This window comes from Pleurodeles waltl, chromosome 12 (genome assembly GCF_031143425.1).
Source record: "Pleurodeles waltl isolate 20211129_DDA chromosome 12, aPleWal1.hap1.20221129, whole genome shotgun sequence".
Taxonomy (NCBI): Eukaryota; Metazoa; Chordata; class Amphibia; order Caudata; family Salamandridae; genus Pleurodeles; species Pleurodeles waltl.
In genome coordinates, this window is record NC_090451.1 from 433,541,247 (window position 1) to 433,562,599 (window position 21,353).

Consider the following 21,353-nt stretch of genomic DNA (forward strand, 5'->3'; position numbering starts at 1 on the left):
AATCAAATAATGTGTATGAGCACCTTTATAATATGTGTTAGTGTGGTTGTTCAGTGAGTTACACTGGAAAAATGGCATGCCAATTGCAAAAAAACTAATTGTCAAGCATGTATGAACAATAAATTAAAAAGATACAAGTTACCCAGTGGCTCAGCGCCATCAAGATGTATATGATGGAGACATAAAAAGTCTAAGACATTTTGGCATTAATGTCCTGGAAAAATCATAAAGGGGACGTGACAGTGTGAAACTATAGATGCATTTAGAGTTGAATTACATTATCAAATTGAAAACAAAGTCCCTTACGTGTGACAATAAAACATGAAGAATATTCATTTATAAAATGAAATTACGCAAATATACTTGTGACAATAAAACATGAAGAATATTAATTTATAAAATGAAATTACGCAAAATCATAATTTATTAATCTTATTAAAAACGTATTCACACACTCTGTGATGATGTTCTCTGAGTTCTCTGATTACTGGTAATAATTAGACAATCCGTTTGCGATTCTGTGTATAAAAAATATACACAGAGCCCAGGTTGCAGCTTGCCTATCTCTTCAGAAATTCATTCGAGAAATATATGAAACTCTGTTAAGATTCCAAAAATGTGCCCAAGATTGAGTCCTTGTAAGCGGGCATTATGTACAGTAAAGAAATCCTTGTTTTTAACATAGAACTCAGGTGGTACAACAAAGTCAGCGGGACTTGAAACTGAAAAAGGACATTATATGAATAAATTTGATTGTTTAGAGACAATGAATTACTCTGAACAATATTAACTCGGTCACAAACTTACTGGGCTAAAAAAGCAAAGAGTATCCCTTTGTCAATTTGACATCTTATTAGAGCACAACAGTACCTCCGTAGATATGGTTGAGTTACAGTTTTCATTGAAAAGGCATTGTTTGTTTTCATTATGACATTGGGTGCTGCTTGACTAATATGCACAGAACTTTCCAATAAAAAAGTACATCTGATTTTGCACATTATAGCAACTTCTGTGCAGTAGGTCCAAGAAATTGTGGTGTCCCGAAATTGCCATTTCCCGTTTAATTTCCTATAGGAGTGTTTGTTTCTCAATACAGAAAGAGACTCTTAACAGGAATGACACTGTATTTGGCATGAAGGTAGAAATTTACTCAAGGAATTTTTAACAGGCTCTTAGAATTCCCTTTTATTTTAGTATTTTGTAAGAAACTAGTGTTTATAAAAATGCACAGGTAGAGCATGCAGGTGTTAAATTTTCAAGGAACGTGAACTGCTAAATCTTAGATCCTCAGCTCATTTGAGATCCACAAAAGATTAGCAAATTCAGTTTAAAAAAAAGGAAGGCACACATTGATCTTGAGAGGTGATTCTCTCATTGTCCATTGCAGCCAAGCACAGCAGAAGTGCATTAAATAATGTTTCTCTTTCATTTTTTATTTATGTATTTATTTATTATTATTATTGTTATCATTATTGTTACTATTATTATTTTTACGAGGCTCAAATCTTATGCCCATGTCTCCCAAATTTCTCAATAAACATTTGTTTTATTACTTTATTGCATGGAGGCACCATTTAGAGAGCCTGGTAGCTTCACCCTGACCTTTGTCTTTTCTGTTTTTATTTACCCACTTCGGTGCTCTCTGCATTATTTTGGGAAATAGCAGCAGCAACAGAAATGACATCATTGATGACAACACTCTGCATGGCGGGGCACCATTAATAGTTACTTTAGGGCACAACTCCTTGTTATTTGAGATAAGTATAACTGCTGAATTTCAGTGGTTTTGTTTGTTTAAAATTGTATGTTTTAACTGAAATTTTTAACCTAACGAGAATGTCCCTTTTTAACCTTTTGCTTTTTTTTCAGTGAATTTCTAAGGGTTTTAATTTTAATGTAAAGTAACATATCATTAGAATTCTTAACTATAGCATCTCTTTAACCTTTGTTTTCTTTCAGTAAATATATTTATTTGTTCAGTAAAAAAACAAAGGTGAAGGTGATGTTATAGTTGGGTGAAAATGCCACTAATCTAAAAACCATTGAAATGTACCACTTCTAGTTAACTCAAGTAACTGTAACTCACCCCGCCATGAGCAGTAATATAATTTCATATGCCATCAATGATGTTATCTATGATGTCATAGGCATTGTACATGTCATGACTGTTGTAATATATGAGGTCTTAAACAAAGCATGGCAGGGTTGCAAATCATAGTTAATTGGTCAGAAAACATGAAGTCAAATGTGGTCGGGCCGGATATTATTTGTTCTGGGGATCAGATAATCTGTACTAGAAACAGTTTGGGATTCGCTCCTAGTGCCAAACACCAGTCTCTAATGTAAATCAAATTGACCCTAGACTGTAATTTAAATAAGTGACTCCAGCCTGTCATGTAAGTGAAGTGGGCTTAGATAATAGGTATGATGTTGCTGATCTTTAGGATTTAATGTAGGAATGGATTACCTTGCAGGCTGCTCTGTGACACTCTTGAGCTTCCTTTGCTTATGTGAGCTTTTCCTCCAAATCACCCTCTTTGCTACTGTTGTGGGTTCATTTTAGATTCTTGCTTGGGTACATTTTGGCCTCCGGCCTGTGCCCTTTTACCCAGTTATTTCAGTTATTCCTTTTATTTAATTTTAGCATGGCTTGCTTTTAACGGAGATGTTTTATTTTCTAATTAGCTCCTTTTCTGCAAAAGCAATGTTCTTAGATCCTTTCAGCGACATTTCATTGTGCAATTGTGCTCAAGAATGTACATGATAGTCTATCTAGTATTGCTGCCGCAAGAGCGCAGAGCCAGCCTTCGACACCTAGACAAATGATCACATCGGGCCTGTTCTCAGAACATAACACATTTTGTTATAACCACATCGCACAGGCCAAAGGAGGTTAGATAGGCCATTCAAACCAGAGGAGCCATCCTGTGCTGTGTGTCTCTTCACAGCTCTACAGCCAGCCATTGAGACGGTCAGCAGATCTCTGTTCTCATGTATGGGGGTGGGGACTCCTTCTATGGACTAGTATGGGCAGAAAGGGCTATCACTGCTATGCTCTCACGTAGATGCTAGGAGTGTAGGTAGGAATTCTTGGACATATGTTTATTCCAGGATGTGGGAATTGTTTATCTGTTTCTCACTGCTGGTCACAATTCTAACTGTGATATGTTTCATCCTCCTAATAATAGCAGCGTATGTCTTTTATCATAGAATACAGCCTTTTCAATTAATGCATTGAAAACTGTCCTGCGTCTTTGTCTCCCTTTGCTTGTTTGAGACCTGTATAAATGATACAAAGGGTCAAGATGTGCCAAACATGACTTCCCTGAGGAGTTAGTGCCATGTTTTCTAGGCTTCTACAAATCATCTTTACTTTCTAGGTTTTGGTGAGGTGCTACTCGCTAGCTGAAATGGTTAGGCCAACAGTCTCCATCCAGAGATGGAACGACTCAGTCACCCACACATGGTGCTGCCCCCCGAAAACCCACTGTCTTACCTCCATGGTAGGAGTCCTATGACATGGCACCGCCAATATTGTTAAAGCACTCATTTTTCAAGTCTCCTGAGTATCACTCCTGCATAAGCAAATTGTACCATAATTTCCTTATAAGCAGAAGTCTGTGGTGTTAGGGAAGATCCTCCTTAGCTAAATAGGTAGTACCTATTTTAGGCTGTAGGTTGTTCAAGCTTGAACCTTAAAAGGATTCCCCCATTGGTGTTCCCAGCTCTGATCGCTTTCTTTGGATATGGCTAACGCATAACCAGTAAATATCCCAGAAAATTGTAGACAACCAGTCATACAGTTTCTATTAGCTAGCAGACTACGGAGCAAGGGTGGGGATGTTAAGTTTGTTGTGGAGGCACACAATGCATACAGTACAGAAATATTCTACTCGTGTCACTTTCCTGCAGTCAACACAGAATCCAAACACATTTCACACATACAGAGTTGTAAATGTACCTCAACAGCACAGAGCTTACCAATATTTAGGGATACCACAAAAAGATCCAGAGCACCATGATTGGTTTCATGGCACCCTCCCACATGTAATGCAACACATTATATTAGGTCTGTTAAGCAATGATGGACCTACATGGCAAATATTGGCTACATATCCACCACATCCTAATATACAAACAACGCAAGTAGCAGAAGTGACCACTTTATACAACAATCTTGTTGATATATATTTAGAGGCGTAATACAATTTGCTTTGCAGACCTTAAATACCACCCCATCAAGTTCACTCCTGCTATAAATCAATTGGCCATAACCTGAATAAATCCACACAAATTCCGTTAAATAACAGGTTAAGCTGAACTGAATGGGAAAAGATTCAGTTTTGGGTTGCACAGAATACAAACCAGCTGGAAGCAGTGTTTCCCCATAGGGACCCCAAGACAAACACAGAATTCTCATAATGTGCTTACCTTTTGGAATGGTTCCCTCTATAGAGGATTGTGCCACTTGGGGCACAGTCTTTGCTGCAAAATATAATACCACGCATGGTATACAGACACATGCGAATATTCCGAAGGTGTTAAAACAAATTCAAAATGAATACAGGGCTGCCCATGCCATGGACTTGGGAATGAAACTAATGCGCAATTTTGATAGTCTCCTCAATTATTTTAAGTAACATTAAAGGGGAAGCAGCAACTTTGACAGTACACCAGCGGCTCTGTGATGTTCCTTAACGGGATCAGGGACAGGAGCTGCCACCGATTATTTCTGAAACTTATACTAGTAGAGGTCAGGACCTACTAAACCACTATTACAAAGTACTTCCAGTAAGGTAAATACTAAGCAAGCACAAGAGAGCTCTGAAAAGCGTTGGGGTAAACAAAAGCCTAATAAAGATAGACAAAGCCGAATAGGAGAATCTCCACATTTGGAAATCTCAGAAAAAAGATATAACCTTACAAATAGGGAAACTTTAGAAGTTCCTGACAGATACCAATATACTGACACTCGCTCATCTCATTGCTTCCAGGACTCACCAGATGTGAGAGAGGTGGGTGGTCAGAACACCAAAATGAGTACATGAAACCAAACAAGGAATCACAAAATTCCTCACTAAAAGGAAGAGAAACTTCCATAACAGAAACCACAATTCAAAAAGGAAAAGGTTGCGGCTATTTCGGACAAACATTGCAAACATATTGAGAATATAACTGAAGAACAGGGCGTGGGCATTGACTCTGCTGGGCAGCTCGGCAGAAGTCATGATATGTCAACAGAATCTTATAGATCTTCTGGATGTGACACCAACTAATGACTTTCTTGAAATTGAAACAGCGGACAGGTGCGTCTTTCCACCCGATAGGCTTTACAAACTAAAAATCCAGCTTGAGGGAAATATAGAGCGGACTATTAAAGTAGTCTTCTGGAGAAGATTAACACAAAATTATGATATATTACTGGCAGAAAAAGATTGACCACCTAAATTTGTCTGCATGCTCCCACAAGGGGAAGATGTTGTTTTACCTTCTTTCTCAGTCCTAGTTTCAGACACAGTAAAAGAAGCTTATGCCGCAGATTTGCTATTGTTGCAAGTATCACTACTGTACCTTAACCATGTAGGATGGCACAACGATTCTCCCTACCATGTTATTCCAATAGGATCAACACCACTGATCACACCTCAATATCCTATTAAACATGAGGATAAAGCACCGGTGAGAGAGATTCTCCAACAACTTTAGTACCAGAGAGTGATTGAACTCTGTGTCTCTAAAATGAATACCCTTTTGTTTCCTGTAGAAAAACCAGACTGTTCATATGGAATAGTCTTAGATTGTAGAGACTTAATCACACACGCACATGTGCAATACAAAACTCACATAGCACGGCGCTAAAGAATAACAGTGTGTGCAAAAATTCTACAGCAACCTTGGGTATTTCCAATGGGTTTTTCTGCCAAAATCTAATGCCTGAAATCAGGGACTTAAGCGCCTTCACGGTGCTCAGCTTTCAAAAGAACATTTTGTTGTTTGCCTCAGGGGTATAAGAACAGTCCAGGATAGTTCTCTACCCATGTGACATCAATATTACATGATATTGATTCCGAGGTGTTGTCCTATGTGGATGACGTCTATCTCACACATTAACACACACTTAGCCAGGGTGGATCGCATTGTTTTGGGATTCACTGCCCTAGGCTGCAAATTCAACTTTAAGAAAACCAATATTACTTTTCTTACTTTCCTATTTCTACTATACAAATTATCAGATGAGAGTAAAAGTATAGTCCTGCAATTTCTATAGAAATGCGCACAACTACTACCTGCCAGTACCATCAAGAAACCACATCCACTGCTCTGTTTCTTCAATTTTAGCAGAACCTACATTCCAGAATATGCACAACGCATAAAACCACTATAATACATCCAGACTTCTCAAGCAAACATTGGAAACCGCAACACATACAAATTCTTAGAGCATTACAGATCGACGTGCTTAAAGCAAAACACGTAAACACACTTGATAACAAAACAAATTTGGTAATCGGGGTAATTCTTGGTGCCATTAGGTTCACCTATTTCACATTTACTGAGGGTAATACGGTTCACATAGCATACAAATTACATTGTACTCCAATGCAGAACAATATTTTGCGCCAACAGAAAAGATACTGACTGCGGTTCAGATGGCAGTCAGTAAAGAGAGGCCACTTGCACGGGTGAAAATCATTATTGTCATCACCCCGACACCAGCCCTAGAGGTTATTACAAAAGCAAGCGTTCCAAATGCAAAAGCAGTACATCCACGTTGGATTCAATGGCAACCTCCTTGACTGCCAGGTTGTTTTTGACCCAAAACTTCAGACCCAAGAATTCCTTCAGTATGAACTTTAGTACCCCGTGTCCACTAACATCTTGCCTCATGATCAATACTGAATCATCATTTATACAACCAGCTGTAGGTACCAAACACCAATACTCCGCGGCTTGCACAGCTGTCAGTGGAGTAATGAGGGATGGTGAATTCTGCCCTCTGCATGCCTACATGCAGGTCCTAGGGAACTGCACAGCACAATTTGCAGGGTTTAAGGCTCTAAATTTGGCACTGGAACACATAGAGCCTGAACTTTCAGCTTTGATTGTGTGTGATTTGTACTACTGTGTCTAGTCCTTCAATTAATACTTTAACTACTGCGGACTTAATGGGTACAGAAATTGCAAGGGTTACACCATTAAGCACAAATTCTTGTGGGGGGAAGGTAGATAATCTAAAAGTGAAGCTGCCACGAAGCCTCGTAGTCCAAACATTGGTTCACCTAAGTGTAGGAATACATGTTGTGGGAAACACTTTGGTTGACGAAGCTGCCAAATCTGCAGTAGCTACGAATTCTGTTGCTATCATTACTCGTTCTCAGGTGACAATGGATGATGAAACAGTGGCTGCTGTGAATGCTTCGGCTGATGGCACATCTTTGCCATGAGCATATCCTGCAAAATATTCCTACCACATGGAAATATTGTGCCTAGTTCAATGTATAATGTGCTGATTGGCACATTGACAATGACAGTATGCTACCACTTCATGCTTTACTTACACATTCATTAAAAGTGATAGTTTTGAACCATGATTAGAGAAACATTCTTGTCTGCCTCGATGTCAATGCTGTTAATGAATTAAGAGAAGGATCACTTGAATTATGCAGCAGGAGAGGTCCAAATTATGCAACAGGGTTGAGTAAGTTATGTGGCAAGAAAAGGCAATTTGTGCAGCTTAAGTTTACTTCCTTATTTTGTCATTTTTAAACTTGGTAACACACTCGTCACATTGGGTGCACCTCATTAGTACCAATTTAACTCCCAAATATAGCAATAAGCAATGAAAACGTGACCAGTCCAGCTTTGCAACGGGCCTTTCGCTTCACGACAACACATGTTGCATATTTAGAAAGTTTTGAACCTTTTGAACTGGAAACTTTTTTTGTTAAAATCTGCAGATTATGCGGCAGATGATTGAATATGTGGCAAATGCAATAAATCTATAATTACACGAAAATCACTGCAGTTGCACAATCTCATAATTCCAGTGGCCCTTGCTAAGAGGCAAGTCAGGGGTTATGTGTATCCTATTTGCGGCTAGATTTGTATTATTTGTAGAGCAAGTGTTTAGTCTGTGAAACCAAAGTTTTTTTTTTTTGTACAGTAGACATGCTGCACTAACATGTATGAAGGTGCCATCATACGTTTTAATGAAGAAAATGGTGGCTCAGTGAAATAAAATACTTACTTAGGATTACATAATTTTAAACCAGTTTAGGGGTCAGGAGCATTATCTTTAGGTCGAGTAGATTGCTTAATTCACTAGACCTGCAAGTCTGGTAACATTTTTATGATTTTTTGGGTTCTGCCTTAGACTCCTTTCGGAAGATGTAGACTTATAAAATGTCTAGAAAGCCATGCTCAAAACATTTGTTATATGCAATATATAATGAATATATGGAAGTTTTCGCAAATGGAAGCTGCAGTCCATTTAAGGCAGATTGATGTGGAAGAAATGGAAAAGGCTCTAGCCGTTGTTAATAATGGTATGAACACATTGTCCCACCACATTTACACACTAAATAACATTGTGTTATCTGCAATTGACATTCAAAATGGTATGTTATTTTTACACCATGGACAGAGTCAACTTGGGTCCATTATGCAGTTGAGTTGGATGCTACAAGTTGTTAAGTGGCTGGGTGCCCTGGAAGCATGTTAACTCTAAAGAGTTGTTTGCCGCATTTAATTTAACACGACAATAACAGATAATGGCAAAGAAAGAGGCGAGTTACATCATGTTTAACATCGACAAGGTTGAAAAGCTGTCTTTTACTGTGGTGAAATTCCATCGTCAGTATGGTTAATAGATGGAGTGAATTGAATAATAATTGGCAATCGAGAATAAATACCCTCAGAAACTAAATTCATTCTAAAAACACACAATAAATTAAACACACATGATATATTAAAAGAAGTCATTCCTGCCTAAAAGTGAAAGACAATCCTGAAATATAAAAATATAACAAACCACGCAACCTGGAACCCTACATAATACACAAAGGCAAAATTCATGGGCACAGCCCTAACGTGCATGGTGCATTAAATAGTAATTGCACTAAATATCAACATATGCCGTTATAACTCCTCGACCTAACCAATAACGGGCAATGTGGCAAGAGCGTGGAAGAGATTGCGATTATACCTGTTCATTGCTCGCAGTGCCATTGAATTTAGATTGTGCAATTTTAATAAATGTAGTCAATAACACATTTAGCGTCTGGGCACAAGCAAACCACATGATCAATGGTTTCGTCTGCGTTACTACAGCTTCTAATGTCACACTGTCCCCAGGGGATAGGTGCCATTGGGGCAGATGTTTTTTAAAAGAAAAAAAACTAGAAGACATACCTGCCTTAAAGGATTCAATTACTGCCCACGCATGCTTCTGTTGAACGAGGATGGAATGATACGAATACAGTTGAATAAGCCTTTTAACATCTAATTTAAACAGAGAATAGGGGGGATTACTTGGCCAAAGATCACCAGCTTCTAGTTGCTGTTTACATTCAACCAAGAAATGAAAATAAGTACACTTCGATTTCGAATCACTAATTTCTTGCCACAAGACTGCCTCCAGGTGACAGTCCGTGGCCTGACGCAATTTATAACAAAGCTTCAGAAAAGCACCAGCAACAACTGCCACCAAATCCGGAAGCCTAAATTCCAACCATACCTGCGCGGGTGAAGCCAGGCGCAGGACATGAAAGTCTCTCTTATAGATTTTATTGACCAGCCTATTTAATAGGCAAGAGCCTTTGCCCCTCAAAATTTCATGGCCATAGTCCAGCAAAGGGATAATATTTGCTCTCATAACTTCCATTAGGGGAAGAAGGGTCGGCCCTTTTAAAACTTTAGATAATTTAGAGAAAGCCACCTGCAATGCCACCGTTTTGAGTTCAGTTTCCTTCTTATGTTTAACGAAATTGCCCCTGGAATTGAAATGTACCCTTAAATATATAAGACTGGTCAAAAAGGTTTACAGCTTTTATAATACCAACTAAAGACCGAGTGTTTTTTCCTCCCAAAGGAGACCACTTTTGTTTTAAGCAAATTAACTTCCAATTGATTCACGGAAGTATAAGATGCAAGTTGGTTAAGCAGCCGTTGGAGGCCAATCTTAGTGCAACTAAATAGTGCAAGATCATCGGCATAGAGCAGAAGACTAAGCCTAAAGCCACCAATCTTGGGAGGATGAGAGTTAACGGTGTCAAGAGACGTTGACATGTCTGCAATGAACAGATTAAAAAGAAGGGGAGCAAGTACACAACCCTGTTTCACACCATGGGTGGTTGGAATTTTCCTAGAGAAGGAGCACCCATCATCAAGCTTAATAAGGACCCAGGAGTTTGTATGGAGTTCTGTGATACCACCCAGGATGCCCCAGTTTTGTAGTTTAGCCCACAGGGCACTCCGGGGGATCCGATCAAATGCCGCCTCAAAATCCACAAAACACCAATTCAGCATCAGACCTGGCACAATCGCCCTGTCGATCAGAATAGAAAGTTCTAATAAATGAGTTGAAGTGCCTGAGCCAGCAGAAAAGCCTGTTTGGACAATGGGAATTAAAGCCTTCGATTCAGCCCAAGCACGGAGATCTTGCAACAAAAGACTAGCATAGAACTTAGCCTCATTGTCCAGCAAGGCTATCATCCTAAAATTGGCGGAGTCTGACCTTCAACCACTTTTATATAGAGGATGAAGGTTGGCACCACGCCAGGACTCCGGTATTGTTGAAGTCAAGAGGCAGTGCTCGAACAATTGTGCAAAATGGTTAGCCCAAAAGAGAGGATCCTGTTTGAATAATGCCTGTGGAAGGCCGTTGCGACCGGGGGCTCCAAATTGCTGAGCCCTCAAGATGATATGGGGGAGACTAATTGACAGAACTTCCTCACTCCCTGCGAGGGAATTAAAGACCCTGTAAACAATGGGCATGTATTAAACAAAGCAAGAGTAGATCTATGGGCCCCCTCATCCAGCCATCCCGTCCTGCTCGCTAGTGGAAAAGTGGGCAGTCAAAGCTCCAAGCTCCTTCTGAAATATCGACAACGCCAGTGCCCCTTTGATTGCTATTTAAATTGTTAGTGAGGGACCAAAATTTCATGGAATTTGGATCTTTGCTTGCGCTCAAATGTTTAGCCAAAAACTGACTAAGATATGTCTCGTAGTCATCATAAACAACCTTCCTAAAATCTTTCCTCAGTTGTTTGTATTCAGTGAATAAACACTCAGAATCTGGGCTTTTTCTAATTGCCCTTGCTAACCTATTACTCGCTTTCTTTAGATTCCTGGTTTCCTTAGAGATGACAAAGTACCTGGATGGAGCGCAATTATGTGCAGATTGCTGGAACTTTGACCATAATAGGCAAGAAAGTTTAACCCATAACTTAATTGGGTTCACACAGCCCGATCCCTCAGAGTCAAACAAATTAATACATTCAGTCAATACTATGCCGCCAATAGAAGCATTCCATTTTATGCGCTTTAGTGACTCGAAACAAACACCACCACCCACTGCCCGCATGACATTGTGTAGAGGAAATCTAGATTTGATAGATACGATTTGTGGACAATGATCGCTCTCACTCCTGAAAGAAATCAGAAACCTTTAAATGAGATGAAACAATTCAATATTGCAAATGGTATAGTATAAATAGGAGCGGGATCGACCAGCTGATCTTGTCCACTGGGCATTGTCACGTCAACGGCCATTCAAGACTTTAAAGCCCATGCTGTTAAGGTGCATTACTACGTACCCTCCCAACAGGCAATGCAGACAACCCCGGGCCCTTTATTGTTTGTGAATTAACTGGAGGTTACCACAGTCAGGACCCTCAAGAGCCTCCATTCTATCCTGAAACAGGTTTGTTTTAAAATCACCAGTTATAAGATAATTAGCACATGGGTATTCCCCAACTAAGTTGCCCACAATCTGCATCCGTCAAGACAGCCTGCCTCTTTTTTCCTTTGTTCCGGAAGCAATGTAAACATTAATTACTTTGAGGGTCTGCAGGGCAGTCCCGTTCCTTATGACAATCCCCTGGATCCACTTATCATTCTAACCGGTGACAATATACTCCCATTTAATTTAACAGTTACATAGATGGCCAATCCTCCCTTGGAACTGCCATTCTTGCTCATTCAATGGGCGGATTTCCATATTTCCTAATACCCTGGCAACAGACAGCTGTGCTCAGCCCAGGTTTCCTGAAGGGTGATTACATCGTAACTGTTCAAAAATGTTAAAAGTTTAGCCGAGGCAAACTTATGCGCAACCCCATTGATGTTCCTTGAACATAAGGACAGATATCCAAGTGTTGAACAGAACCACCCACCCGTGAGGGTCAATAGGTTACGTCCATGCAAGAGGGTAGATGGCAGCCAATCCCAATTAGAGGACCCTGGGAATCAGAGCTGGTACAAGAAGTGCCATTAAAAGTAGAGGTGCCACCTAGGGCACTTTTCGAGATTGAAAAGGGCTTCAATACTATGGGAGCCGTTGAACATTGGGATTCTGATAGTAACACAGGATAACCAGACTCCTTATAGGGAGTTATTGTGAAGCCCCACGAGAAAAATAAATCTCTCTTAGAGAGAATAGACTGAGCTATTGTGGCAGAAATTAACGAAACCAAGGTGGAGTCCCTTGGGTAGGGCCCCCTAGAGTCCAAGAATTCAATGAACGCAAGGTCCTTGGAACCAATGTAGTTATGATCCAGGATGGCAGTAAAGAGTCTTAAAATATTCCCCCTATTCAGTATGTCATGAGGGCCCCTGGAGCGATATTCTGGGGTAAACACAAGTTTAAGAGTTGAGTGTTCTGATGGAGTCGTGGAGGGACACAGGGGGAATGAAGGCTGTAACTGTTCCTCTACATTGAATAGGCCAGCAGGGCCCCCCAAGGCCGAAATATCAGCAGAGACGGACCGGAGGCTTGGTGGCAAAATTACAGGAAGGCGGCTTCTATTATCACATGGCAATTTAAAGGAATTGGAAGAACCAAAGTCCAAAACATCACCATCAGTATTGTCATGAACAGTTTTGGATACAAACAGTGTGGCGGCAGGGCAAGCAGGCACTCGACTACCCCAGTGTGGGGCTACCGAAACCGACACACTGCCTAAGTTGCCTTTCTCAGCCGAGATAAAATGGTCCTTGAAGAGGTGTTCAGTTTCCTGCAGAGTAGTGCCAACTGAAGAGCCCTTAACAGGCTCAATCTAGAGGGGAAGGCCAACGGGTGAGATCAACAAGGGATTGGATGGTGAAATCGCCCTAGGGCCATCCTGCAACTGCAAGAGCTGCTGCGTCTCCGGACGAACCGAGAGTTGAACATTTGTTGTTTGTTTTTCCCCTCCTGCTCAACAGAAGTTGAGCCATGGGATCAGCTCCTGAGGGCATTGGTTGAACCAAAGCAGGTTGAGCAGGAATGCAGGGAAAATAAGAAGATGCAGGCACAGTGTACTCAAGTTGAGGTAAGGGAGAAGTCATGGAATCTCCGTTGGCCACAATGACATGCTCTGGGACTCAAGTAGCAACTGGCTGAGGAAGATTGATGGAGGTTACACTCTTGGCTGGAAGAAAATAATCGTCCAATGTTTTTGGTTGAGTGGGCCCCTGAGCCAAATCAGAGAGGGAGCTTAGATTTGGCAGGGGCACCAGGGGCACAGGAGCTGAAGATAGCCTCTTGATTTCACATACAACCAAACTTAAAAAGGTGGGTAAAGATGAAAGGCTTTCAATGATTGGAGAACAACAACATGTTGGTTGCACACAATTGGAGCTTGTCTGTGCTCTAGTAATTTGCTGGTTGAGGTTTTAATTTTTTTTTTATCAATACCAGCTACATAAGAGGCCAGTGTGCTCAGCAGATCAACTTGGACATCCAGTTTGTCGGAGTGATAGTTCAAAGCCACCACAGTGGATTGGAGAGTTTGCAAAATCTAAGGCCAGACAGAGGCAATTACCATGATCATAGGAGAGGGCACAGGGTTGAATTCCCTGTCAGCACCGATCAAGGAATCAGATTAAAGACAAGAAAGGTCAAGGAGCGATTGGTCATTGAGCTTGCCTTTAATGACCTCAGTTTGCAGGCTGAGATCAGCCCCGCTAGAAGAGACCGTATTGGTAACATTGGATGAATGCTGCCAGTTGAACTCTGGGTCCATTGGGCTGCCGGAGGGCTAGAATGGCAGGGGGATGCTGTGATCCTGCGGGGAGTCGCAGCAGCCTTCAGTCAGCCCATCCTGCCCAGCCAACCAATGGGGAACTGTTGGAGAGGCCGCTAAAAAGGCACCCACTCCCCTGCGTTTAAAGAATGGTCACTGGAGATAATAATTGGTGAAAGTTCGTGTTTTGGCTAAAATGCGGCTGGCTGGTCCTCATGAGGCAGTGAGTGGCTCACTTCACTCTGAGATGCTAACTGGGGGGAAACTGGTGAAACTGGACAGTGGACTTGTGCCGCTGTTGTGAAATAACTACAAGCAATGGGTGAAGGATCGGTGACTGCAGGCTCCGTGGGAACACTCCGGCCTGACTCCGGCTTAATCTCCCCACCATTTGCCAAAAGTTCCAACTTAGGTTTTTTCTTAAAACAAGTCAGAAGAGAAGACTCATGGAGCTTCAAGGGGCATGGGTGCGGCATATGTACAGCTCAAAATTGCTGAACTATGTAGATCAGCAGCCGGTGGAAGAAGTGCCGCTGTAATTGCAGTGGGTGAAGGGAGATAGGAGCACTTTTCAGAGGCTGATGGTAAATGCAAAGTGGCATTACCCACATCGACGCCACAGCGGCATTTCTTGCGCTTTTGAGGATTTAGGTGCTCCTTCCTTACTTTACCAGACCTCATAGTGCAACAGGCTGCAAGCCCTTCCTTCAAATCTGGGGAAGCTCAGAGAAGGAAATATGTCGCTCAGCGTAGGTGAATAACTCCTTAAAGAAGCGCTTTGTGGCACTTGTGAGATATCTGTGCTCCAATTGAAGACTTGAAATAAAGAAGGAATGAAGGAGACCTGTTTAGGTTAAAGGGCAGGAGGAGCAAGGCAACACGGTCCAGACAAGCCGCACTGGCCTAACGCCAGCCGCCCATCAAAAAACGGTTACTTACAACCTAAGCTACAGTTTTCTGCGCTCCCCGACACCTTCACTTAGCCCAACTTGCAAGATGTCAAGCACTTGCCTGAAGCCATCGTCTCCTATGTGGCTCCTATGTAGCTCCCTCCCAGGCAGTCCTGAGAAGTCCTAAGGAGGACAATGTTGGCCCAGGCCCAGAACCCCCTCATGCGGCTTCCAAGGGGCCGTCTGTCGTGAAGAGGAGTTGCTGACCCAGCGAGGCCCTTGTGTGGCCCCCCCCAGGCCCAGGAGTCCAGGTGCCGGGGACCAGCAACAACTACTCAAGGGAACCAGAGGCAAGCCAGGCAGTGGAGTGGGGGGGCAGGCAGGAGATCCAACAAGGAAGTCTCCCCCACCAACACCACTGCGCTCCCCAAATGCGGTTGCTCCTGCGAAAAACAGGGGCTGGGGGGCCGATGTAGCCTGGAAGCCCCTCTCGTGCGAGGGTCCTTACTGCCTCGCAGCCATTTGCAGCGGGGCACCGGATTCAGCGTCTCTGGCAGCGTGCGGCGAGCTCCAAGCTCTACAGCCCGCCTCCTGGCGCCTCAGATGATGCGAATGACGTGACGAGCAACTATCGCGTCTCTCACAGATCTATGGAGCTTTGTGCTCAGCAAGCTCATGCTTGGAGTGATTAATCTGCCATTTTCAACATTCCAATTCACTTCATCTTTAAACCATTTTCCTGTAGGGAGATTTGAGCAATTAGGAGACAGTTAACTCCACAAGGTGTGGGTGTTACCTTTCGATTACAGATGTCTGAACAGCGAGACCGAGGTCTTTCTCAGTGGAAGCAAATGGAAGACTTCTGTAAGTCATTCTATGATTTGTAAACAAGTGTCCTCTCATGGCACGTTATCTGGCTTTGGCAAACCAGGCTTGTTATTTTGCTTGCTAGCCAAAATGGTTAGGCTTATAGTCTCCATCCAGTGAGGGAACAACTCAGTGACCCACACATGGTGGGGCTGCCCGAAAACCTGCAGTCTTACCCCGATAGTAAGAGTCCTGCGACACTACCAGGCAATATCTCTGTCATTCAGTGTTAACTGCTGGATTGGCATATATTACTGTGCCTAGAGAATGCCACTTTCACAGACAATACATTTGTTATTGACTGACATAGGACTGTAGTGTAAGTCTCTTCTACTCTCATAACGCTTTTCATGTTGCTTTTGTTTCTTATGTGTTCTTAACTGTTTGTATGATAAGTCTCTAAACCTTGTTAATCAGAACCTCCTGTTTCCCGCCTCTTTGATTCTTTTTAATGTTTTTCATTACTTTTGAGTGTGTTTATCAAACCATCTAATGGAAAATTAAATTCTGCTCCAATCGAAGCAGTTAAACATTACCTTTGGGAATCTCCATTCAGTAAAACACTCATTGACAATTTCTTTGCACAGTTAAATATTTGTTAAAAAAAAATAAAACGCACAAGGAAAACCTTATAATGATTTTCACACTAATTCTCAATCAAGGGATAACCAGTGGAAATGTATTTTCCTGCAGGTGGATCTATCTAAATGATCAGAATCTATGCATCCCTACCAGCTCTTCCTTTGTTTACGGGGCAGTCCCTATTGGAGCCAGTATTTATGTGATTGGAGATCTTGATACAGGTAAGGAAACACATTGTTACATGTTGCTTGCTTCCTGTTAAGCATTGATTTATTTTTTTAATTATAACATTTCCACCAAATCCTATCAAATATGTGAAACTGTGTCTGCTCCTAAGGCCTCTTTAGATCATGGGTTTTAATTCTGTTGCGTCCACTGAAGATTTTGCCTGCTTAAAAAAGTGCCACTAAATTGGTAGATAAAAGACTAGCTTTTTATGAGGAAAAGCAAGCGATCAGACTAATAACTGTATACAAATTATATTCCTGTTATTGTGCACAGAATACATACAAGTTGTTTCATTATTTGAGGATCATTTTCATTTTAGGGTGACTGCTTTCCTCATGCTGTTGAGCTTTTGAGAGCTGCAATACTTCTAGTGTTCTACTTTGGCCCTGAATTTGTTTGTTACCACTGCCAGAGACAACAACAAGCGGACCTTTGTCTCTTTGTCTTGTTTCCACTCATCACTGGAAAAGCTGTTAGCTGAACAGTACTCCATTCTGGACTTTTAGTACTGGGGAAGCTGACTGCTGTTTGTGTCCCATTTATAGTGGTGAATGGGACACTTAGACCGCTGTCAGCTCTACAGTTCCTTGTGTCCTGCCTACACGTAGATCAGGGAGGGTAGAGTCAGCTGAATGCTGCCAGGGTTAGCATTACAGGGGTTGGGCATCTCCACATAAAGTGAGATAAATATGGTACAGCACAAAAGTCTAGGGTGTATGCGTCATAGTATTCCCCCTCCCAAAATACAGCAAAAAGATAAAAAGGCATTCCAATGTATCCTAACCACAGATTCCCCAACTTTAGAATGTTCCCAGGCACCAAATTGGAAGCCTTGCAGTAGCTGCTTTAGGCTGGCAGGTGGTGCCATAGGCCTCCATCACAAAACTGCCCCAACTCTGGATCTGATAACATCCCTGTACACTGAGGACTGTTACTCTTTTTATGCACCATTTGTGGACATGTTGTTCTGCTCCTACCGATTTGGTTTTTAACTCTGTTCCAGAAACATTGGTGACATGCAGAGATTTCAATTTGTCTGTGGTGTTTCTGTGCCTAGCAGGTAAGTACTGTAACAAATGGTCCCTGGTGCACCCCAAAGCTATCGGAGAGCTGAAATATACAGTCAATGTTCCCAAACACAGGAAACTAGGTCGACCCTGATCCAGGTCGCCCTCACGAGGCAAGTTGAAAGTAAAGCCAAAAGAGGCTCAACTGTAGCTCTCCAATGTCCAGATGCACCTCTTCAAGGAAGCAGTCTCAGCATTCTAGAAGCCTGACTTTTGGCTTTGCCGCCCTCTTCACTTCTGATGCCCATTCTGGAGGCAATGCTCCCACAGTACCCTGGGCCATTGTTGACTCTTCTGAAGATTGCAGCCTTCAAGGAAGCTTTGCTGGAGAGGTTGATCTTCATTCCAACTCCCTCTGACACACATTCCTGCACAATGGATCCATCGGGACCCCTATTCTAAATTCTGCTGACAGGACTGTTGTCAGTACTGACTCCCCACTGTCACCTCATTCCGCCACAGGCCAGTGCTTCATCTTCTCTACTGCATACCTCACCTGTTGTTGTCCCTTTGGTGCCAACCCCTGCTCCAGTATGGCAGTTCCAGTCAGTTCCAGTGCTGGCCTGGATTTGAATATGTCTTAAGTAAAGGTTTAACTCATTTTGTGCTACAGTAATACAAAGGCGTAGTCTCAGGTTGGGGAGAGTTCTCTTTCAGTTTTTTTTCTCTATGTTAATATTTTCGGTGGATGGAAGACATTTTTGGATCCGATTCAGATGCTGTCAAAGACTCAACCAATAAAACGTGAGGTTGACAATGCTTTGGAGGCAGATACATTCCTCTTGTGTGACACTGAGGCTGGTATATAACTTGATGGGCAAAATGCAAGTGGCCTGGATACTTTTCCTAAATCCTAAATTGTCTTCGGGTTCACCTCTGGGACCCCCACCTACCCAAGGATAGTGGTTATAGAGCTGCCATTCCTGGCTGAGAAGACTACGGCTAAGATATTCAGAGTTATGCATCAGCCTGTATTCTGAGCACCTGTTACCATTCAATGAAGCTTTGTAGACCTAAGTTTGTTGGTCTGGTCCGAATACTAACTGACATGTTGGTTAGTCTTCCAATTGCTAGGCACTGGAAGCTATCACTAGGGACCTGAAATTGCTTGTGCAGCACCCTACACCTGAAAGCCTCATGTTACATGCCTCTGCTAGTAAGATCAATCCAAACCTTTTTCCGACCACTATGCCAGACATATTTTAAACATATTGATACAATGGACAAGAAAGTCAAGTAGTCTAGCACTACTGTATTTGAGTGTTCCTTGTATTCTGTGCAGCTATTGTCAGCCTCTTTGAGACACTCTACATGTGGTTTCACTTGCTGTTAAAGGGCTCTTGTAATTCCTTTGCTCAAACAATTTAGCTTTGCCAGGATGTGGCCAAGTAGATCTTACATTCTGGGATGAACACCTCTTACTTGGTTGCCTCTGCCTAGTGGACCAGCAGCATTATCGAATGGCGTTTCTGGATGCACTCTACCAGATTTTCCAGAGACATCCACGCATCTTGAAGTCCTGCCTTTTGAAAGGGTTAGGCTCTTTGCCTGACAACCTCATTCTTCATTGGGTCATTTTAAGGATATCGGAGCAATGTTGCACTTCCTGGGTTTGGCTTTCTAACTGCACCAGTCCCATCTGCACTAGTCCCACCAGGAATACAGGAAGTTCAGGGGATACCCTTGGGGCTCGTCTTCAGCTAACATCTGCAGCCAATCTAGAAGCTTTTGTCAAGGTTTAATGGCATTAGCAGGAGAAGAGATGACTCTTCTCCTCTAGGCAAAACATCAAAGCTGGTTTAGTTCTCTCTTGAGTCCGTTGTACCAAAAGGTTCTACAAATTGTTCAAGTTGATTAGGCCCTTCAATTTTGATCCGCCCTCATCTCCCTCTGTTTTCACACAGGCTTCAGCCGATCCTGCCCTTATTCCGTTCCAGATAGGTGCTGATAATGCTTGCCAATGGTGTGATCAAAACAATGCAATGAGCTGAGAGGATGTCGAAACACATTTATTGCCAGCACAACCAACAAAACAGAGCAACTATTCAGTACTGATCACACCCTCCTGAACTCCAGGGAAAAGTGGTCAACCAGGCAGGGCACAATTTATATCGGTTGACAAACTGGCCAAATACTATGTCAACTTCCACTAAAGGTCCCCCAAAGAAGATGAACCTGATTTTTGAGGAGGCAGTTTCAGAGAAATTGCAGGCTCACCCCATGGCAGATGACCATCAACGCTGATGCCTTCCTACTGTATTGAGGAGCTCTCATGTTATATTTCACAGTCCTTCTTCCGGAGGGCTCCCAGCAAGTTCTTCTCCACATCAACATATTGGAACTTCTAGCTATACAACCAGCCTTAGACACTATTTTCTTACCACAGATTTGCCAAACAAGTATGATAATTTGAACAGACATCAGGACATTTATGTACCACATGCAGAAAAGGGTGGAATGCCCTTGCAACCCAAAGGATTTTGAGTTGGACCATACACCATTAAGTTTACCTACTGCCGGAGCACTTCTCAATGATTTTGTGGACCTCCTCAGCAGAACTCATCAGCAAACACACAAATGGGAGATAAATCCACAAGGGATACACAGCTAGTTCCTCTGGTGGGGTGTTGCCCCAATCAACCTGCTAAACATAAGAATGCCACATTTCAAAGTTTTACGTCTAGGTGTGCTCACCCGTAATCCCTAGGAAAGTGCCTGAGGCATGAACTAGTCAGGTATACTTGCATATGATTTTCTTTTGCTACCACTTATTCCCTGTGTCATCATGAAAATGCAGCAGGCACCTATGAAGCTCCTATCAATGGCACCCACTGTGGTCAAGACAGCCATGGTTCCCCTCGCTTCTTGATACACCTGGTCACTCGCACCAGGAGCTGCAGCCCCAGCCAGATTGACTAACACAGCACAAGGGACAGATGCTCCATCCAGATTAAGAGTTACTCAGTCTTGAAATTTGACACTTGAGGTCTTCGTATTTGGTTATTAGTAGCTTGTGAAGGAGTGCATGCAGGAACTAAAAGAGGCCAGAAAACAACTGCCAGAGCATGTTCTCATGTAAAGTGAAAACACTGTTCGATATTTGCTCTAATATGCAATTGCAACTCCTTGCAAGCCAACATTTCGGACAGTGTTTGCTTTCTTTTACAATTCCAGAAGTCAGGACAAGCCTCAGAACCAAACAGTCAAAAACCAATTCCATCATGTTGTGAAATGTGCGATGGCCTGTGACTGGCCAACTACTATAACATTAGTCAGTGCTGTGATTAGCCCACCCACAGGTAAAACAATACTTCCTACCCATGAGTCAAACCCTGTGACGGACTCAGTTGCACACACTGGACAGTCTCCACAGAAAAGGCAACCTGCCTTTGTTTTTCCAAAAATCCTTAGGCACGCACCATGGGACACAACACAGCCCCTTTCAGTACACTCCAGGACTGTCCTGAAAGTCTAAGAGTCTGGAGGGTGGTTGT

The 21,353-nt window shown here is 42.4% G+C and overlaps 1 protein-coding gene across 1 annotated transcript in view; it reads left to right on the forward strand.

Moving 5' to 3' along the window:
* GAN (gigaxonin) overlaps positions 1-21,353 on the forward strand; it is a 241,000-nt gene that overhangs the window by 196,233 nt on the left and 23,414 nt on the right. The window contains exon 10 of the mRNA XM_069216942.1: positions 16,676-16,785. Within this exon, the coding sequence (XP_069073043.1) occupies positions 16,676-16,785 (110 nt within the window). The remainder of the gene's footprint in view (positions 1-16,675; positions 16,786-21,353) is intronic.